Below are 20,038 nucleotides of genomic sequence, written 5' to 3'. Positions count from 1 at the left end.
TAATTGAAATTTAGAAATATGCTTGTTTTGGTAATATTTTTAGTATTTATTTATAGTTTATAGTAGTAGTCATTTTTGATTTTGAGTAGTCATAATAGTCATTTTTCTACTTAAACGAATTGAAAATTAGAAATGCATTTAAGTTTATATCTGATTTTAGTTAACATTTATTTTATTTAAAAAATTATTTGTGCATTTTATTCATTTTAAAATATTCATTTTTAGTACTTTACTTTAACTGAAAATTATTTTATTAACTTATAATTTAGCATAATTTGAAAATCTGGAATCTGAGGATGCAAAAAAAATAAAAAAATAAATAAAAATATTGAGAAAATCGCCTTTAAAGTTGTCCAAATGAAGTTCTTAGCAATGCATATTACTAATAAAAAATTAAGTTTGGATATATTTACGGTAGGAAATGTACTAAATATCTTAATGGAACCTGATCTTTTCTTAATATCCTAATGATTTTTAGCATAAAAGAAAAATCGATTGCTACTTATATTTTTATATTTTATTATTTTATTATTTATATTGTTTAAATATGTATTATTTTATATTTTATTTCAGTCGCATCTTTATTTAAAGTCATGGAAATTAATATACATAATGTTTTTAAAATATTTTTAGTACTATCATAATTTTTAAACAGTTGCTTTAGTACTTTAACCGAAAGTTAAAAATAAGTTTATTTTTATATGTTTAGTATTTATTATACATTTTAAATAGACATTTTACGTAATTAAAAATGTAGAAATTAGTTTTATTTACCATTTAATTTATGTACATAAACAGCAAGATTATTATATTGCAACTTTTTAAAAACAATGACGTGTTCTATCGTTTGTGACTGTGTCACTAAAACTATCATAATTTAGTTTTTATAATTTTTCACCGTCTCTAATTCCTCAAGCAGCAATTAAGGCGCCATTATTTATTCAGTTTTATTTATTTTCTGCTGCATTATTAAACTTACCAGTGGTGAGTTTTCTGTCTGTTATAATATAAAATGCGCTGCTTCATTCTTCAACAGCCAAGAGCTTAATTTTATGACAAATTCATGAAATAATGTGTGCTGAATTGTGCTGGTCGTCCTATTCAGATCAGTCTGAAATGAAGTTTGATGGCCTGTTGACTGATGGCAGAAAGTAGCAGAGGTTTTTTTTGAGTGTTGAGTTGTATGCAACATCTCCAGTCGGTCTGTGTTATCGGCCGCCTGCTCCGCAGCTGTGTGTCTGATCTCCAGCCAGACTCCATTAGCAGCTGCTAATTGTGATTATCTGCAAGAGTGACCGGCCTGTTGCTGCAAACTCGTTTTGAAGTTATTTTATTGTTGGCTATGAACAACATGAGCGCTCCCTGTACTGTGCTACTGTGTGTTTTCAGATGGAGAGCTCTCTCTGCCCTCTTGCAGTGTGTATTTATTTTTGTGAGACCACTAAATCAACCATGTTTAGAGACTTATGGGCTGTTTTTGACTTGAATCGGTTAGTGACCTGCCTTACTGCTGCTCTTATGCTTCACTCTTAAAAATAAAGGCTCCCAAAAGAGCTTTTTTTGAGCAGTTATGACACAGAAGAATCATTTTTGGTTTCCTAAAGAACCTTTCAGTGAACAGTCCTTAAAAGAACCATTTTTTCTTAATGTGAAGAATCCCCATGAAATTAAAAACTGAAGTTTTTTGGCTTTTGAATATGTTAGCCTTCAGTTTTTCTATAAGCTTGTGCTCTAAAACAGGGAGAAAAAAACGTTTGATGTTTTCAGTTTTTATTTTAATTTTAATTTTAGCTTTTGTAATTTTGTTGTTTTTGTCATTTTTATTTCTTTTAAATTAAAAAAAAAACAAAACTTTTTTTAAAGACTTTTTTTTGCCATTTTAGAATTTCATAAGTACTTTATTTTATTTTCTCTAAATTCTCTAATTAAATTTCCTTTTTCTGAGTTTATAAAGTTCATCTCATTTTATACTTAATATTTAATATTTCCATTAAACTTTATTTTTATTTCTGTTTTAGTAATGCATTTAAACTTTAGTTTGTTGCCAAGGCGGCATTCCTAATTTTTAATGATTCTAATTCTAATTCTAATCATTTTAATTCTGATATTTACCTTTATTTCTATTATAAATATTTATAAAACTATTAATAACTATTGACCACTTGTTTGTTTCAGTGATTTTGTGCTTTTGCCATTTTTATTACCTTTTGATTTTCCTTTAATATAAATATTTGCTTAATTCAGTTTTAGTAATTCATTTAATCTTTAGTTTGTTGCCAAGGCAGCATTTCTAATTTTTATTTAGATAATTCTGATCATTTTAATTCTAGTATTTATCTTTTATTTCTATTAAAAATATTTATAAAACTTTGAATAACTATTGACAATTCAATTAAAATAGCTTTTTTATATTTAAAGATTTAATTTTAATTTTAGTTTTACTTGAGTGATTTTGTGCATATGCAATTTTTTATTACTATTACTTTTATTATTATTATCTTAAATATATATTGACCATTCAATTAAATTAGCCTTTTTATATTTTAAGATTTAATGTTCATTTTTAATTAGTGATTTTGTGCTTTTGCCATTTTTATTACTTTTTTTTAAATATATATAAATATTTGCTTAGTTTTATTTGTTTTAAACCCATTTCATTTAGTTGCTAAGGCAATGTTTCTAACTTTTTTCCATCTAACATTTTTGTTTCAGCTTTATTTCAGTCACCAAAAGCAACTTTCCTGCCTTTCAAATCATTTTTCACAGTTCAGTATGTGATACAGAATTTCCAGTCGTTCCCAGAGAAACTCATTTGTAAAAGTCATATTGAATGTGTTTTTCCTTTTATGCTCAGCACTAAAAATCTATTAAATGCAATGCTTTTTATAAAAACCTCAGTAATAACACAGGACATTGGTGAAAACCTGTGGGAACCCTGTTGATCTCCTGAGTCTGAAAAGCTTCCAAGATCGATCCACAGATCTCCTGCTTTCTTGGAACTTTGCCTTTTATGCAAATGAAGCCCAAAGCATCATCCTTAAATGTGTCATACCAGGAAGTGAGTGCCGGCATTCAGTTCTGCAGAGAGAGAGAGAGAGCGAGCGAGAGAGATTGATCCGGAGCTGCTCAGGTTAAACACTTCCCAAGTGGGAAGCAGCACGTGTGGTTGGGAGCATGGCGACCTCTCTGACCTCCAGAGGTCAAACGCTCCATCAGTGAAGGGACGTGGCGTCCCACCTCTCTCTGTCTCTCTCTTTCCCTCCGCCGGATTGAGACAACCTTTCAATGTCATTGCTCCGGGCTGCTGTTCTGGAGGTGCGCTTCACTCTCTGCATTGGCTGCTTTCGGTCACACGTCAGCGTCAGGGAAAACAAGGTAAGATCTGACAGTCTGCAGGACTTCTGTGAGCCGGCATCCTCCTTAATGACTGCGGTCTGCTACTGTAGGTCAGCATCAATGATATTCAAGGAGGAAGATGACTTGCTTTTTGCAGATGATGTGCTCAGGATGATGCTTTCTGCTTGTAGAAGTGGTCAGGAACAGATGGTGATCACAAATGAGCTTTCTCTCGTGTTTAATCGATGTTAATGTCATGCATGTGTCTATTATGAAAGCAGGGAACATGCAGTGAGATCTGAAAGTCTTCAATTGACAATCTGGGATTTTTTTTTTCATTTAAACCTGGAAAAATGATGATGTGATGGAAAATGAAGAAATATTTCACATTATGCAGTAAATCAATGTAAGTACATTCAGATTTTCTTGCACATAATGCTCCTTGGAACCTGTAACTAAAACTGTTTTTTAAGTTAAAACCATAAAATGTTAAATAATTACAACAGTTAATTTAAATTAACTTGAGGTGCTAAAGTAAACTCAAAAGTGTGGAGAAAAAAATAAATAAATTTAAATAAATATATATATATATATATATAGTATTATATATAGTTTTTTTAATCTCTAATTTTTAAGCTTTTCATATAATATTTATATTTTATTTTACTTTTAATGATAAATATTACTTTTTTATTTTTTTTTTATATAAATATTTCCTTAATTTTTTATTTCAGCTTTAGTTTCGTACTGCAAATAAAACCTATTTCAGTTAGTTGCCAAGGCTTTATTTTTTTTCATTTAATATTTGTATTTTATTTCATTTAAACTTTAGTTTGTTGCCAAGACAACATTTCTCATTTTTATTTTTTAATCTCTAATTTTTTAATATTTAAGCTTTTCATCTAATATTTATATTTTATTTTACTTATATGATAAATATTAATAAAACTATTAATAACTATTCAACATAAAATTAAATTATCATTTTAATTTGAGTTTGTTTTAGCGATTTTGGGCTTTTGCCATTTTTATTCTTTTTTTTTTTTCATATAAATATTTCCTTATTTTTTTTTATTTCCGTTTTAGTTGAGTACTGCAAATTAAATTTGCCAAGGCAATGTTTTAGCTATATATATATATATTTTGCAAATATATAGTTTTTATTCATTTTTATTCCAGTTTTAGGTAAATTTAAAATTATTTCAGCTTTTTATATTTGAAAAAACAATTACTCAAAATAACTAAGACATTAAATGAAATTAAAATGAAAACTGAAAAAAAAAATATAATAGTGTCTTAATGTTGCTACAAATGTGTAAATATATTTGTGATTAGTATATTTAATATTTTTTTATTTTATTATTCTAATTTATTTAAAATATTATTAAATCTAAATATTTTAAATATTTTAGTAATATATTTGCAAAAATATGTTTTTGTCTTTTTTTTTTTTGTCCCACTCTTTTTTTTCCCTTTCTTTAATGGCAAACATTCCTGAACATTTCAGCTAACATCTGTACGTTTACTTTTCAAAAGGTATACATTTGTAACTTATTTAAGTATTAGTACCTTAAAGGTACGCATTCGTTTATAAAGTGTACATATTACCTTTTGAAAGGATACTGCCCCAGTGACAGCTTTTGCACCTTTTTTCCCCCTGAGTGTGTTTGATATACTTCTGAAGATTATTGCTGCACTTACTTTTTGAGAGCATCTGGGCAGATAAGGTCACTAAATAGTAATTTACTGACAAATTACACTGTGTTTTGTTCTTTTGGAGATCTGTATTTGAGCTAAATCTGGATTCATAAGACATTCAACAGGTCTTTAAAGCTGAATGACCCCAGTGGTTGTCCACAACTCTTGTCTGTGAGCTGCTGTAGTTCCGCCTGTGCGCCGGTAGGTGGCGCCGCGCCGCAGTCTGATTTCACTCTGTTGCCTGTCATTGAGCGCATCCTCTGCTGTTATGACATCACAACGCCATGACGACAGCTGCAGTTTTAGACACAAAAAGTGCCAGACTGTTTATGCGACAGTAGTAACTACAGATATTCCCAGCCATCTGTTTATGCATGCGACCTCAGTCATTTATAGATTTCTGCACAGACACAACAGACTTGATTGATTACTTTTTAAGTCAGTAGGACTGGGAGGACAACAGATTAACAGAACCAAACGTGCTTTTTTCTGTTAGCGTATGCATACATAATTAATACGGCTCGCATTTTATTATGATATGGTGTGGATGTAAAAAATGTTGGGCTGTTCCCAGATCAGTGTTACATTTTGTTACAATTGTTACAAATGCTACATATATATAAATGTAAAATATTTATATTTATGTAAAATGTAAAATGTATGTTTTTTCAGTTTTTTATATTAATATGTAAATAATATTGTTTTTACTCATTTTTATTTCAGTTTTGGGTAAATTAAGAAATTATTTCAGTTTTTTATATTCAAAAAAGACATTAAATAAAATGAAAACTGAAAATACAAACTATAATAGTATCCTAATACTACTATAAGTTCTCAAGTTATTATGCTGTTATAATTATTATTATATTATATATATATATAATATATTTAAGAATAATATTTTTTCTAATTTTTAAAACATTAAAAAAAAAAAAATAATATTTTTTATCAGTTTATAAATTCTATTTCAACTGACCAATTGTGTTATTAAAACACTTGAAGTGTGACCAACTTTGTTAATAAATAATTTTACACTTTCAGACAAAAAGGTACCTTTGAAAACGATACACATTTGTACCTGATTTATCCTAATTAGTGCTTCTTGGTGTCTTCAAGCTACCTAAAGTGTACATATTAGTACCTAAATGCTATATTTTATTTTTTATTTGAGTTACTTTTGAAAAGGTACCGCCGTAGTGACAGCTTTTGTACTTTTTTCTTCTTCTGACACCATGTAGGCCTATAGAATTGATTTTAGCTTTTCAGATGTTTATTTTTATTGTTTAGCGCTGATTTATCACGCATGTTGATATATCAGAATGGAATTCTCTTTCTAATAAGCATTTTGAAATGTCATGACCTTGAGCACGAGACCTGATTTAACTAAATAACTTTAAAAGCTCTGCATATAAAGACATATTGGCTATCACAGCCTGCTGTTGCTTATTAATTTAGCTCGAAATGACGAGCTGTTTAAATGTTTAAAATCTTATAGAAATGTGGTTATTGAAATGGAAAACGCGCGCACGGAGTGACCCAACAAACAGTTAATAAACTAAGAGCTGTTTCATTTTGTTGGCAAAGAAATCACGTAGGTCTCTCTCTCTCTCTCTCTGTCCCTCTCTTTCTCTCTCACCCATCATCCCTGCTGATTGGTTTCCCGCAAAGATAATTACAGGCCAAATCTGATCCGGTGAATGACATGGACCGGAATGAGCTCTCGCCCGGTTCGGATGTTGCCATGACGAAGAAAGCGGCCCATAAGAGCGCGCCAGCGTACCACTGCACCGGGAACAGCACCGCCAAGAGTTGCCTGGAGTCCAACTCGGATGCCGCCGGGTCGAACCTGAAACCCAATCACGTCGCCATGGAGGAGACGGACGATGCAGAGGAGGAATCCAAGTTTCAGCATCCGCGGCTGAGGAGAACAGGAGGAGGGAGCAGCGTCCAGATTAAGAGCTGCGCACCGGGAGGAGCGGGAGGGGGAGGAGGAGGAGGAGGAGGAGGAGGCGCATCCAGGAGCTCCACTTCCACTGATGCGCGCCCGGGTGATGGTGATGCTGCTGCTGCTGCTCCTGCGGGTCGCCACGACACCGTTAAGGGCGGAGGAGGAGGAGGCAAAGCGTCTACCGTAGTGGCCACCGTGACGGTAGAGGCTTGTAATGCTGCCGAAGGCGACGGCAATCCTTCAGCACCGCTTTCCAGCATGAAATGCAACAAGAACGGGGAGTGCAGGAGGGACTCCGGCACCGGGAGCCTCCGCTCCATCATGTCCAAGCCGGACGGGAGCAAGCGCGCAGCCTGCAATTCAACGACCAGCGTGGACGCGACCAGCACGCAGGGGCAGGACGCGTCGAACCCCGGGGTCCCGGAGAAGAAGGATTCCAAAGTGTCCTTTTCCAACGCCCCCAGCAGGAAAGCCTCGTCCTCCATCCACGGCGCGCAGCAGCAGCCCCGCAACTCGGTGACGTTCCTCAAATCCGAGGATGGAGCTCAGGAGGACGCCGAGACCCGGGGCAGCCAGGCGAGCTTCATGCAACGGCAGTTCAGCAGCATGTTGCAGCCCGGGGTCAATAAATTCTCCCTGCGCATGTACGGGAGCCAGAAGGCGGTGGAGAAGGAGCAGGAGCGCGTCAAATCGGCGGGCAACTGGATCATTCACCCCTACAGCGACTTCAGGTAGGAGCAGCCGCTTGGAGAAACTTTGCATGATGGCATCTACGGACCAAATGTGACCCATGAATGAAACGTGCATCCAAAAGTGTGCTTTTATTCATTTCCATTCTGAAACAATATTAAAGATGCATTTGAGAGTTTTAAGATCATGCACTAATAGTGCCACTGAGCAGCAGATGCATTCTCAGATTTTTAGCATTTGTATTAATAATGCAAGTATTTTAATAGTGGTTTCAGACTTTTGAACCCTAAACCAACAAACCTGTTGATCAGTACTTTTACACTAAATACAATATGTGACACTGGACCACAAAACCAGCCATAAGGGTATATTTTCTGAAACTGAGAATTATACATTATCTGAAAGATACATAAATAAGCTTTCCATTGATGTATGGTTTGTTAGGATAGGACAATATTTGTACATCTGCAAACTGAGGGTGCAAAAAATCTTAGCAATGCATTTTACTAATCAAAAATTAAGCTTTGATGTATTTACACTAGGAAGTTTACAAAATATTGATAATTTTGAGCCATACAATGTATTGTTGGCTATAGCAGGGTCACTTTAAATAAATGTCCTCACAAGACACTTTCCACAATTTGGCCCTCAAAAGCTACTACAACCTATACACACACTTCCAAAAAACATGCATTTTTTGAGTATATATATATCTATATATGTAATCTGACCAGGCTATTGTTATTGTTATAAAAAGCAATAGCATTTTTGAGCATGCACATTATGGCACATAAGCATTTTTGTCCATGCTGAGTTAGATGTATTTCTACCTGACTAGATAACAACGTGAGACCAAATACATTGAAGCACATAAGCAATTTTGTCTAGTAATAATAGCATTCATTCTGACAATGCATATATTTCAATGTTTAAAAATGCTGAAGCATTAACCTCAATAAATACAATTTAGACGTGCCAAACTTTCACTCAAGTGTTAGTCTGCAGATGGTCATGCTGTTATGCATTATGTCTGTATCAGTGAGGAACATCATTTTAGCACCACAGTCAGTCTGGACGTGTTTTGCATGTTATGAAAACTACTGGATGACTCTTTACATAAGGTTTGCATTGCTTGACGTTCGTGCATCAGGTTGCATTTTGCATTTATGCAACATGTGAGTAACTTTAAATGATTACGTTGGATGAAGAGCACTGAATGCTGCAGTGCGTTGTGTACAATAAGACCTCATCAGATGATAGATAAATATTGTTGATGATAAAAACATGCATGCAATTTCTGCAATTTAGTCAAGCTACACAATGACATGCACACATCCGTATAATTTTGCCTCGAAACCCTGAAACTAATGCATATTTATTTCAATACTCCCACTCCTTTAAAAGTCATCTTGACATATCAAAGACCTTCAGCGCTTCTTAGAGCCGATCAGCTGTGCGAACCTGTGCGAAGAAGCTGCCATTGTGTACGAGTTGCATCAGTCTCCAGTTATGAGTCAGCATGCACCTTAGCGCGCGCTGCTGTGACCTTGAGTTGTACACGTGTGCGAGCACCACGTGGAAACGGATCACATCCGCTCCACGTAGACCTTTATTTCAGACCCTCAGGAATTGACTTGCACCAGTCATAGCCGTGTCAGACTCTCAAATATCAGGGGTCTTCTGAGGTTTTCGACACTCTTGCCCTTTTCACAAGGTCACTATAAAGCATTCTCTACAGCACATTGTAATGCATTGTTGCGTGCATCTTTGCAGTGCTAATGTTATTGATTTTTAGTATTGTTTTCATAACAAAACTGTTTAATGTACCTTATGTGGGTGACGTGCATGCTGCAATGCATTATAAAGCAGAAATGTTCACAATAGACTCTTGGATTGACAGCTGTCAGAATATTTTTGCATGCATTTAAATAGCATATTCAGACTAAGCGAAGACATTTGTATTCTTTTCCGTCAATTCTCATCTGGAAATGCTGGCGATGCTTGCTTTTGCTATTTATTATGCTGAATTTTCTCAATTTTGGACAGCAATTTACGACTCATTAATTTTCATTCATGTCTTAACAAAAGCACTCAAGGGCAGCATGAATTGTCAAATGTAGGTCATGAAAATCTTGCAAATGCAGGTCATGATGTTCTAAAAATGTTTGTTAAATGCTTTTTAAAAATTTGTCTCCTCCTCATTGCAAAAATGTTTCAACAGCTTATCTTTTCACAACTGTTTGCATCTAATCTCTATCTAAAATATGTCTTGTTTGACGTATTTACTGATAAATTAATGTTAAGTTACTGTGCATATTACAAATAAGGTGTCTACATGATCAAAAATTTGGTAACGCTTTAAAGTAAGGTTCCATTTGTTAACATTAGTTGAGTGCATTGGTTAAAATGACCTAACCATGAAAAAAACTTCTAAAGCATGTGCATTTTGCTTTTAAATGCTTGAATCTGATTGGGTGACTCCGCTTTTTTTCATCACCATCTTGAGTGTGCATTATTTTCTAATAATTAAACAGCCCCTCATCAATTATTTATTACATTGTTAATTTCAACATGTGCTAATGCATTATTAAAATCCAAAGTTGTTAGTTAATATTATTTCCCATACTTAAGCTAACATGGCCAATGAATAGTCATAAAATAATTATTTTTATTAACTTATTTTTACAAAGATTAATAAATACTATAACAATTGTATTGCACATTGTTAGGTAATATTAATGAATGCATTTCTAATGTAAAAAATGTAAAATAATATATGCATATGTAAGCTGTCTTTTATTTTATTTTTTAGCTGTTTTTTTTATTTTTCCTGAGATTTCTGGACTAATGTCTTCCTCTTGTCACTTGGTTTATGCATGTACATGATGCATGCAAAATGTTAATAGGACTGAATTCTGATTTATATTTTAATATTTTTGTGCACGTAAGCACAGTCATATTAACCTCGTAAATATGCAAATAGGAACATCAACCTAGGGTTTACAAATGTGCAGTAGTAAAAGCACATTAGCTTACCACTGACTTATAAGATGGTGTTGGATAAAGCCAATTTCTTTGCTTTCTCTTCTGCAGGTTCTACTGGGATTTCACCATGCTTCTCTTCATGGTGGGCAACCTGATCATTATTCCCGTCGGCATCACCTTCTTCAAAGACGAGACGACCACGCCGTGGATCATCTTTAACGTGGTCTCCGACACCTTCTTCCTCATGGACCTTGTGCTCAACTTCCGCACGGGCATCATTATCGAAGACAATTCCGACATCATCCTGGACCCCAAGACCATCAAGAAGAAGTACCTGAGGACCTGGTTTATTGTGGACTTTGTCTCGTCCATTCCAGTGGATTATATCTTCCTGATCGTGGAGAAGGGCATAGACTCGGAGGTGTATAAGACGGCACGAGCCCTGAGGATTGTGCGTTTCACTAAAATCCTGAGCTTGCTGAGGCTGCTGCGTCTCTCTCGGCTTATCCGCTATATTCACCAGTGGGAAGAGGTACGTCAACAGACCCCACTACAAAGGCATACATATCATCATCTGATAGATATGGAACCGCAATTCCACCAAGAAAAAAAAATCATGCTTTCATAAACTATAGTTACTGTATAACAAAAAGTCATAAAAGTTAAAATTATAAGACAAAAAGTCATAATTATGATGTAAGTTAAAAGACATAACTGACATAAAACATCATAAACTGTAAGATAAAAGTCTAAATTATGATGTAAAAGTCATTTATGACATGAAAAGTCAAACATGAGATAAAGTATTATGACAGTCAAAAATATGAGATGAAAAGTCAAAATTATGATGTAAATTAAAACTATAAGATAAAAGTCATAACTGACATAAAAAATCAGAAACTGTGAGATAGAAGTCTAAATTATGATGTAAAAGTCATTTATGACATAAAAAGTCAAAAATGAGGTAAAAAGTCAATCATGAGATAAAGTTTTAATTATGACAGTCAAAAATGTGAGATGAAAAGTCAAAATTATGAGATAAAAGTCAATTATGATAACAGTTAACACTGAGATAAAAATTATGAGATAAAATCATCTCATGTTAAGTCATAACTATGAGATAAAAATCATTCTTGAGACTTAAAGTCTTAATTATGACATAAATAGTCATAAATTATTAGACAGAAGTCAATTATAAGATATAGTTAACACTGAGATAAAAGGTAAATTATGAGAAGTCTAAATTATGGAAAAAGTTATTTTGACAAAAAGTCAAAAATGAGAAGTCATTATGAGATAAAAAATCTTAATTATGACAAATAGTCAAGAATATGCAAAGAAAAGTCAAAATAATGAGGTAAAAGTCAATTATGACATAATTAATATTGAGATAAAAAGCAATTTATGAGATAAATCTAAATTATGGCATAAGCTTTTTGACAAAAAGTCAAAAATGAGAAGTCATTATGAGATAAAAAGCATAGTTATGACATAAGTCATAATTATGAGATATAAAGTCAATCTTGAGACAAAAAAAAATCCTAATTATGGCATAAATAGTCAAGAATCTGAGACAAAAAGTCCAAATTATGAGATAAAAGTCAATCATGACATAAGTTATCATTAAGTTAAAAAGTTAAGTTAAATTAAGTAATCTTTTACATAAATTGTCAAAACGGAGAAAAAAAAATCATTTATGATATGTATGATATGTCGTTAAGAAATATCAGTCTTGGTTATGACAAAAAAATTATGAGGTAAGTCATAATTATGATGTAAAAAAAAAAATAGAATTTTTGTAAGAAAGAATTTTGAATTTAAACTGTATACTTCACAATTTTGACTTTATTTATTAATTTAGACTTTTATTTCACAAGGCTTAATATTTCATAATTTGCCATAATATTTAATTTCATAATTATGACTTTATATTCAAATCATCAGTTTTGATTTACCAAAGCATGACTTTCTTTTTCTTTGGCAAAAATGTGCTTCCGTAGTTAAATATACAAGATCTTAAAATTTTTTAAATAATTTACACTGCAAGTACACAATGTTTGAACTAACATGGTGTTTTACGTAACCGCATACAGGTATTAAAAACTGCATCGGCTCCAGCGTGAACTCTGCATGCTCTGTGCAATATCTGAATGAAATATGAGTGTGAGTGAAGAGTTATTCTCTTGGTAGACACAAATGGACTGTGGATGTTTAGACATGCTTAATAGAAATAGAGGACGTGAAGGGTGCGGAGATGCGCCAGTCCCCAGTTGGCACAAGTGAAACATGCTTACTGGGCCAAAACCACTCAGATATTGCTTTTTTTTATGCCTTTAATGGAGGTTTAATGGAGTTTTCAGTCAAGCTTTGTTTAAAGTAGTGACCCTTTCTTTGTATTATGATGATCTGTGTAGGCGGATACTTGGTTCTAATGCATCAGTTGTTGATTGGATGTTGATTGGATGTTGAGATGTGGGCGTGGCATTCAAATGTGCAGCTGGCAGGGGTTTGGTTTAAGCTCAGGGGCGGGGTTTAAGACTAAATGATTGCAGAAGCTTTAGCTATGAGATTTTGATTAAAAATATTGGGCTCTTTTTTTTCAGGAGAAACAACTGAGAAGCAAAAGTCTCATTAAATCTGATGTATTCTTGTTGTTGTCTAGGAGTAACAGTTGATATTACAGAAATTTTGTTTCTGATTTTTCTGTCCTATGGGTTCAGAAGCCTGCCGAGAGCAGATGGCGACTTTAACACTGATTAATTGATCAGAAATGTGTTGACGGTTGTCTTGTCAAAGTCCAGACAGACTCAAGCGGAGTTCTGACGGCTTTTTGAAACAGTTCAGTCACACTTTGGTCTCTAATTAAAGCTCTGTGTCTAAGCGTCTGTCAGTCAATGAGTTTCTGAATCACTGTGGATGAGGCTTTTGACTGGACTTCACTGTGTTTGGAAAATAGGGCGATATATGTGATTTCTGCAATGATGCTGTCAACAATATATAATTAAGTAACATTTGGAGTGCTTAAAGTTGACAAAATAGCATTTATGTATGCACAGTCTCTGAGAAAGTGAATTAAAATTATTATTGACATCAAAGTTTTGATGCTTTAGAGAGTAGGAGGCATTTTAGGTGTTTTTTAGGTAGCAGAAATGGCATTTGAATTGGTAGGTTTGTTTATGTTTTATGTCTTGTGTTCTGTGAATTGATTTAAGACTCTGTTTTGTTTGTGTCATCAGTTTAAAAATCTTTTAAAAGTTTGGGGTCAGTAATACATATTTTTTTATTCAGCATGAATGCATTAAATTGATCAAAGTGACAGTAAAAACATTTAGAATGTTACAGAAAATTATTTTTCAAATAAATGCTGTTCTTTTCAACATTCTATTCATCAAAGAATCCTGAAACATAAAATGTATCTCAGTTTCCACAAGAATATAAAGCAGCATAACCGTTTTTAACAGTTAATAGTCACAAATGTTTCTTTAGCAGCAAATCAGCATGATTTCTGAATGATCATGTGACACTAAAGACTGGAGTAATGATGCTAAACAATTCAGGTTTGATCACAGAAATAAATTACGTTTTACAGTATATTTAAATAGAAAACAGGTATTTTAAATTGTAAAAACATTTCACAATTTTACTGTATTTACTGTATTTTTGATCAAATAAATGAAGCCTTAGTGAGCATATTACAGTAAAGTAATTGTATTAATACTCTTGCACGTAAGTGCAAATGATTATAATTTTTCCTTGCGTTCCTTTAGAGAAAATGACTATTTGCACTTCAAGAAACATTAAGATATGTATATTTGTTCAGCTGTATCACTCAACCATAATAGAAGCTGTCACAAAATAAAGATGTCAACTTCTAAATTAATTTGTTTCAAGACAAATAGTTGGTCGTAATTAACACTGACTCCTCAGTGCCACTTAAATCCCTTAACAATTTACTTAATTAACACTTATCATGCTTCCAGTATGATAATCAGCTACCCATTTTAGAAAATATTAAGGGTCTTCTGCTTTGGGTTATTTGGGATTACCACTGATGTGAGTTTAAACGTTCCCCAGAGGTAATGCATTTTATTTGACCCGGAAAATAGTTCATTCATTAAAAGCAAACATGAGTAAAACTGAACTCCTAGCTGTTGTTCATCAATAACTCCCTCTAGATCGAACAGAATAACCTCCAGGTCTGTAGCACTGAGGTACGATAACTATCTTTTATCAATTAAGATGCTGCGGGTGGATCGGGTGGGCCGGCGGTGCCGTCAGGAGCGGCTACTTTGCATAATTATGAGGTTGCGATTGGTAATTTGTCTGCAATATGCAATTAGACCAGTGCTGTACAGAGACCTGCCTTGTTAACTCCTGTAGGAAAGCGCAGTAAAGGTGAGACACAGTGTTCTTGCCTTTTCTGAAAGTACGGGCACTTTGCATTCACGACACGCATGAGGGAGCAACTCAAAGCAATCTACAAACATAAAGTGCACCGTTCCTGCAAACGACCTCCTCTTAGGAAACAACTTATCTAGATGGCTTAGCCTTGAACGGATGTACAAATGTTTGCTTTTTGCTATATCAATGAAAACACTCACAAACAGAGCTCATTAAGTAAACCTAGAAACCTTGAGTTTCATTATAGATTCTTCAGACCATTATTTTGGTTACAAAAAAAAAAAAGTTATTTGTGGAATTTCAATTTCAATACAAACAACACATTTTACCAAAGTTCTTTACACTGGCAATTAAAGTAAATAACATTTAAGATAAATAGATAGATAGATATTGATATATAATGATTATGTTTTTTAATATTTTTTTTTTTCAGGGAACAATTTACAGTTAGTTTTTAATTAGTTAACATTAGTTAATGCATCAGATATCATGAATTAATAATGAACAACAATTTGTGCATTATTTACACATTTATTATTGTTCATTTTTAATTCATGTTCATTCATAATGCTTTAACTAATGTTAATAACTGGAAAGTTTAAACATGAATTAGTATATCCACAAATTAACATTATAATTAATTTATGCCAACGTTAGTTAATGGTGCCTCATGAATTACTAAATGTTAATAAAAACTTATTGTATGTGCTTTTTTTTGTTTTTTTTTTTCTATTTCTTAATAGTGAAGTGTGTAATTTTTATGTATCTAGTGGCATCAAACTGAATCGCAAAAATAATACTTTAATTTATAAATGTATTTATTTGAAGCAGAAATCTGTTTTCAACAACATAAATGTTTTTGCTGCACTTTTGGTTAATTTAATGCGTCTTTGATTAATAAAAGTATTAATTTTTTAACATTTCATATGGTATAAAGATATATATATTTTTTGCAATCAGCATTTTATTATTTTTTAATTTATTTTTATATATATTTAATATCTTTAATGTTTAGGGATTTTTTTTTGCCATCTCAGATGCTTGTAAATGCAGGTTCGGTGTTGATTAGACGTCTAATTCGACGTTTTGCCGCAGGGCTCTGCTGTAATTATATTATCCTTATGATTATGCATTCAGAGCGCTGTTTTCTTTCACCTGGAAGAGCCACTTAATACACTGAGATTTCTGAATCAGATAAGTTCAAACAGAAAAACGACAGCTGTTGCATCAATAAGCATTTAGAATAGATTTGTTGTTATGCCAAACCAACCAGAGTCACTCAAAAGTAAACAAAGACACTCAATGGCTTAATATTGCAGTATAGATTAATGCTATAATGAAAGAAAGGCAGCTTGATCAGTCCATTTAGACTACAGTTTGTTTTGGTTTTATATGCCATTTCGATGCAAGATCTGAATTAATAATACCAGAATAATGGACTAGTGTTGAAATATTTGGTTTGTGAACAGTTTAACAGAAACATGAATGTCTAAAAAATGCCAGATGGTGCATGCAGACATACTGTTTAAATGTTTACGCTTCCTTTTGATAGAAGTCTCTTCTGCATTTATTCGACTAAAATTACAATAAAATCAGCTAAACAGTGAAATATTATTTTAGTTTCAAAAAACTGCTTTCTGTTTGAATATACTGTAAAATGTAATTTATTCCTGTGATCAAAGCTGAATTTTCAGCATCATTACTTCAGTCTTCAGTGTCACATGATCCTTCAGAAATCATTCTAATATGCTGATTTGCTGCTTAAGAAACATTTTTAATGTTGAAAACATTTGTGCTGCTTAATATTTTTGTGGAAACTGATTACATTTTTCAGATTAATGAAAATTTCAAAGCAACAGCATTTATTTGAAATAGAGGTTTTTGTAACATCATAAATGTCTTTACGGTGACTTTTGACAAGCTTAATGCGTCCTTGGTAAATAAAAGTATTAAAAATCCAACCCCAAATTTTTGAAAGCCAGTGTAACGAAGCAGAAAATGGTTATTGATATCTAGTTTACTTGATGCACTGCAGAAGGAAGGTCGATTGCGAGGACTGAGTTCTGTATCCTGCTCTACAGGAAGTAAAGCTCCTCTGCGCTCCAGCAAATCCCAGCTGTCCTCATGGAAACCAGATACGGGATCCAAATGGGAGCGAATCTCTTAGTTTGCATTTGCACTGGAAACTGCCTCAGGAAATTGAGTTATACAGAGCGAATGAACAAATCATTGTCTGAATCCCAGACAAAGCAAAGACACAATGTTGAAGATGAGTGAGTGAAACACAAACAATTGAAGTTAACTTTATAAAACTGGACTCCTTTGCGTTCTCTGTAGTAAATGAATACTGATTCAGTACTTGTCAAACGTTTGAAAACATTACGATTTTTAAATATTTTTAATGAAGTCTCATGCTCATTAAGGCTGCATATATGTGCTCTAAAATACAGTAAAGACATTAAAATGTGAAAAAATATTACAATATCAAATAACTGTTTTCTATTTGAATATTTTTTAAAATGCAATTTATTCCTGTAATGCAAAGCTGAATTTTCAGCATCATTACTCCAGTCTTCAGTGTCACATGATCCTTCAGAAATCAGTCTAATATGCTGATTTTCTGCTCCATTATTGTAAAAGCATTATTTATCATGTGAGAATGAAGACTGCAGTTATGATGCTGAAAATTCAACTTTGATCACCAGAATAAATTACATTTTAAAGTATATTCACGTAGAAAACAGTTATTTTAATTTGTAATAATATTTCACATTTTTACTGTAATTTTCATTAAATAAATGCAGCCTTGGTGAGCAGAAGAGGCTTTATTAAAAACGTCTAAAAATCCAAATCCAAACTTTTGACAAGTACTGTAGTAACGAGTCAGTTTAGTATGATCTAGTTAAGAAAAAAACATTTTGTACATATTAGTAAACAAATGCAATAAGCTGATTAACTTGTTTTTCTTCATTCTTGATCAAAGGGTTAATATTTAGATTATGCATTTTAAAAAAACTAAATGTTACATTTAATGTGATTTATGGCAGCATATGTTCAGTTGCCGGTTCTCTGCATCCGTGAGGCGCGTAGCGAGTGTCTCGCTGTGTAGTTGTCGGCTGACTGATGGACTGCTTTGAGCGGTAACAAATGTTCAATGTCTGATGGTCATTTGATGTGGAAGATGTTCGATGAGGCTCATTAATCAAGTTAGGTTTTCAGGGTCTGAGTCGATGTTTCTTTAGAGAGCAGGTCAATTAAAGAAAACCCTTCTGAAGGATCCCCTCGATCCAGGAGCCGATCGTGTTGTCTGATGAACATCAGTGTCGGGGAATTATTTTATTTTACTTTATTTTACTTTTATTTTATTTTATTTTATTTTCATATCCAAACATAATTTACTGGCGTTGACCAACAGACAAAAATATATTTTATTTTATTTTATTTATTTTATTTAATTTTTAATTTTATTTTAGTGCAAAAGACTGTTTAGTGCAAGTCCATACATCATCATTGTTACTGCTGTCAAACAAAGTATTATTTTATTTTGTTCATGCATAACCAGACATTCGTAAACACACTTATAAAATGGGATTACTTGACAATAAAGATCAAATCGTACATGCAGGTTTCTTTTGAAGTGAGTCTCATCTATTTATCTGCTTTGATATTCTATAGAGCACAGATAAAAAAAACTGCTTCGGAAAACAGGAAGAGAGAGCGACGAGGAGACCTTTGGGTACATTTCAACATGCACAGAGATCTGATTAGCTTCTTGCAAAGTATCTTTCGCTTTCCACTAAGTAAACCCAGGAGGATTCGTGCGTAGCTGCTGTTGGGCTTTAGACAAACCCTGTGGACAACCAAGTGCCAGAGAGTCTAATCTACAAATATACCAAGGAAACACTGTAATATATCATTCTTCTATAGAGGAAATATGTGTAAGACAGAGTTTAACCCTCTTTTTGTAAAGTCAGGAGATGTGAGCTTCAGGGTATCAACAGCCGATGAGTGTTCATGAAACCGCTGAGAGTGGCCTTACCAAGGCCAGATCTTCTGGAATTTGCCGCTGGCTGTGATGTCTCTATAGTGGTTAAACATTAGATATAATTCATTTTGGGTAAATCTAACGGGCAGTCTTTGGTCATAGTAATGTATTAGCTGTTCCAGAGCAAAGAGATTTGGCTGAGGGCAAAATCTCATCACATTATATTTTATGTAAATGTAATGCTGTATGTCAGAGCATTGCTTATGTACTTTGAATTGCCTAGCAACTTTTATGGTGGCTGTTGTTGTTTATTAAATATTATTATTCGATAAATAATATTTTATACAAATAATAATATTTAGTATTGGGAAATGGTTTGTGTGTTTGTGATGTTGATTTTAGTTACACTGTTCCCTAATTAGATGGCGACAAGAGACTGTTTTTATGAGTGAATCAGCAATATAGAGTTTTATATTGAAAGAAACTGAAACAGGGTTGTAAACAAGGAAGTTATTTTTACTTTTAAGAACACTTTGTAAGACGCAGCCAACAAATACACTGAGCAGCTGTCATCGGAAATCACCCTTAAAAACAGAATTGCCAGGTTTTCAGAACAAAACCCGCCTAGTTGCTTCTCAAAGCTAGCCCATAACTAGCCCAATCGCTTTTCGTGGGGGTTCTCTGTTAAAAATCCTGTTTGGCAGGGTAAAGTACACATTTTTTGGTGGGGGTCCCCTTGTAAAATTTGCATTTCAGGGGATAAATATCACGTTTTTGGTTTGCTTAAACCAGCAGACATGAAAAGCAACCCATGGCAACAGTGTTCAAGGAGCCCAATTCTGCAGGAAAACCATGGACTTGGCAACACCGCTTAACAGATGAAAGGATAGTCCTCAGCGGACATTCAAACTAATGTTTTATTGTGAATATGAGATTGAGCTGGAGAATGAATGCTGAATCAGATGCAGGTAATCACAACTGCTCAGTCCATCTCT

General features: G+C 33.3%; 2 protein-coding genes across 2 annotated transcripts in view; both read left to right on the top strand.

Annotated features, from left to right (window-relative positions):
* The first annotated feature begins 2,718 nt into the window (after positions 1–2,718).
* LOC127182026 (uncharacterized) lies at positions 2,719–7,197 on the top strand. The gene is made up of 3 exons (XM_051137111.1): positions 2,719–3,375; positions 6,703–7,088; positions 7,136–7,197. Exons 2-3 carry the CDS (start codon positions 6,737–6,739, stop codon positions 7,195–7,197), a joined length of 414 nt encoding a protein of 137 aa, XP_050993068.1. The 5' UTR covers positions 2,719–3,375; positions 6,703–6,736.
* Positions 7,082–20,038, top strand: part of LOC127181571 (potassium/sodium hyperpolarization-activated cyclic nucleotide-gated channel 2) — a 70,103-nt gene continuing 57,146 nt past the window's right edge. The window contains exons 1-2 of the mRNA XM_051136346.1: positions 7,082–7,713; positions 10,766–11,189. Of these exons, the coding sequence (XP_050992303.1) occupies positions 7,241–7,713; positions 10,766–11,189 (897 nt within the window). The 5' untranslated portion in view covers positions 7,082–7,240. The remainder of the gene's footprint in view (positions 7,714–10,765; positions 11,190–20,038) is intronic.

Source organism: Labeo rohita, chromosome 2, assembly GCF_022985175.1.
Source record: "Labeo rohita strain BAU-BD-2019 chromosome 2, IGBB_LRoh.1.0, whole genome shotgun sequence".
Classification (NCBI taxonomy): Eukaryota; Metazoa; Chordata; class Actinopteri; order Cypriniformes; family Cyprinidae; genus Labeo; species Labeo rohita.
Note: the sequence above shows the minus strand (reverse complement) of the source record. Positions and strands in the feature narration are given on the sequence as shown.

What these genes read in the sequence shown, in the direction of transcription:
- LOC127182026 (XM_051137111.1), top strand. Translation starts at nt 6,737, where the DNA reads ATGGACCGGAATGAGCTCTCGCCCGGTTCGGATGTTGCCATGACGAAG. An exon ending in TGATGCGCGCCCGGGTGATG is followed by an intron (nt 7,089 to 7,135) that starts GTGATGCTGCTG and finishes GACACCGTTAAG; the next exon opens with GGCGGAGGAGGAGGAGGCAA.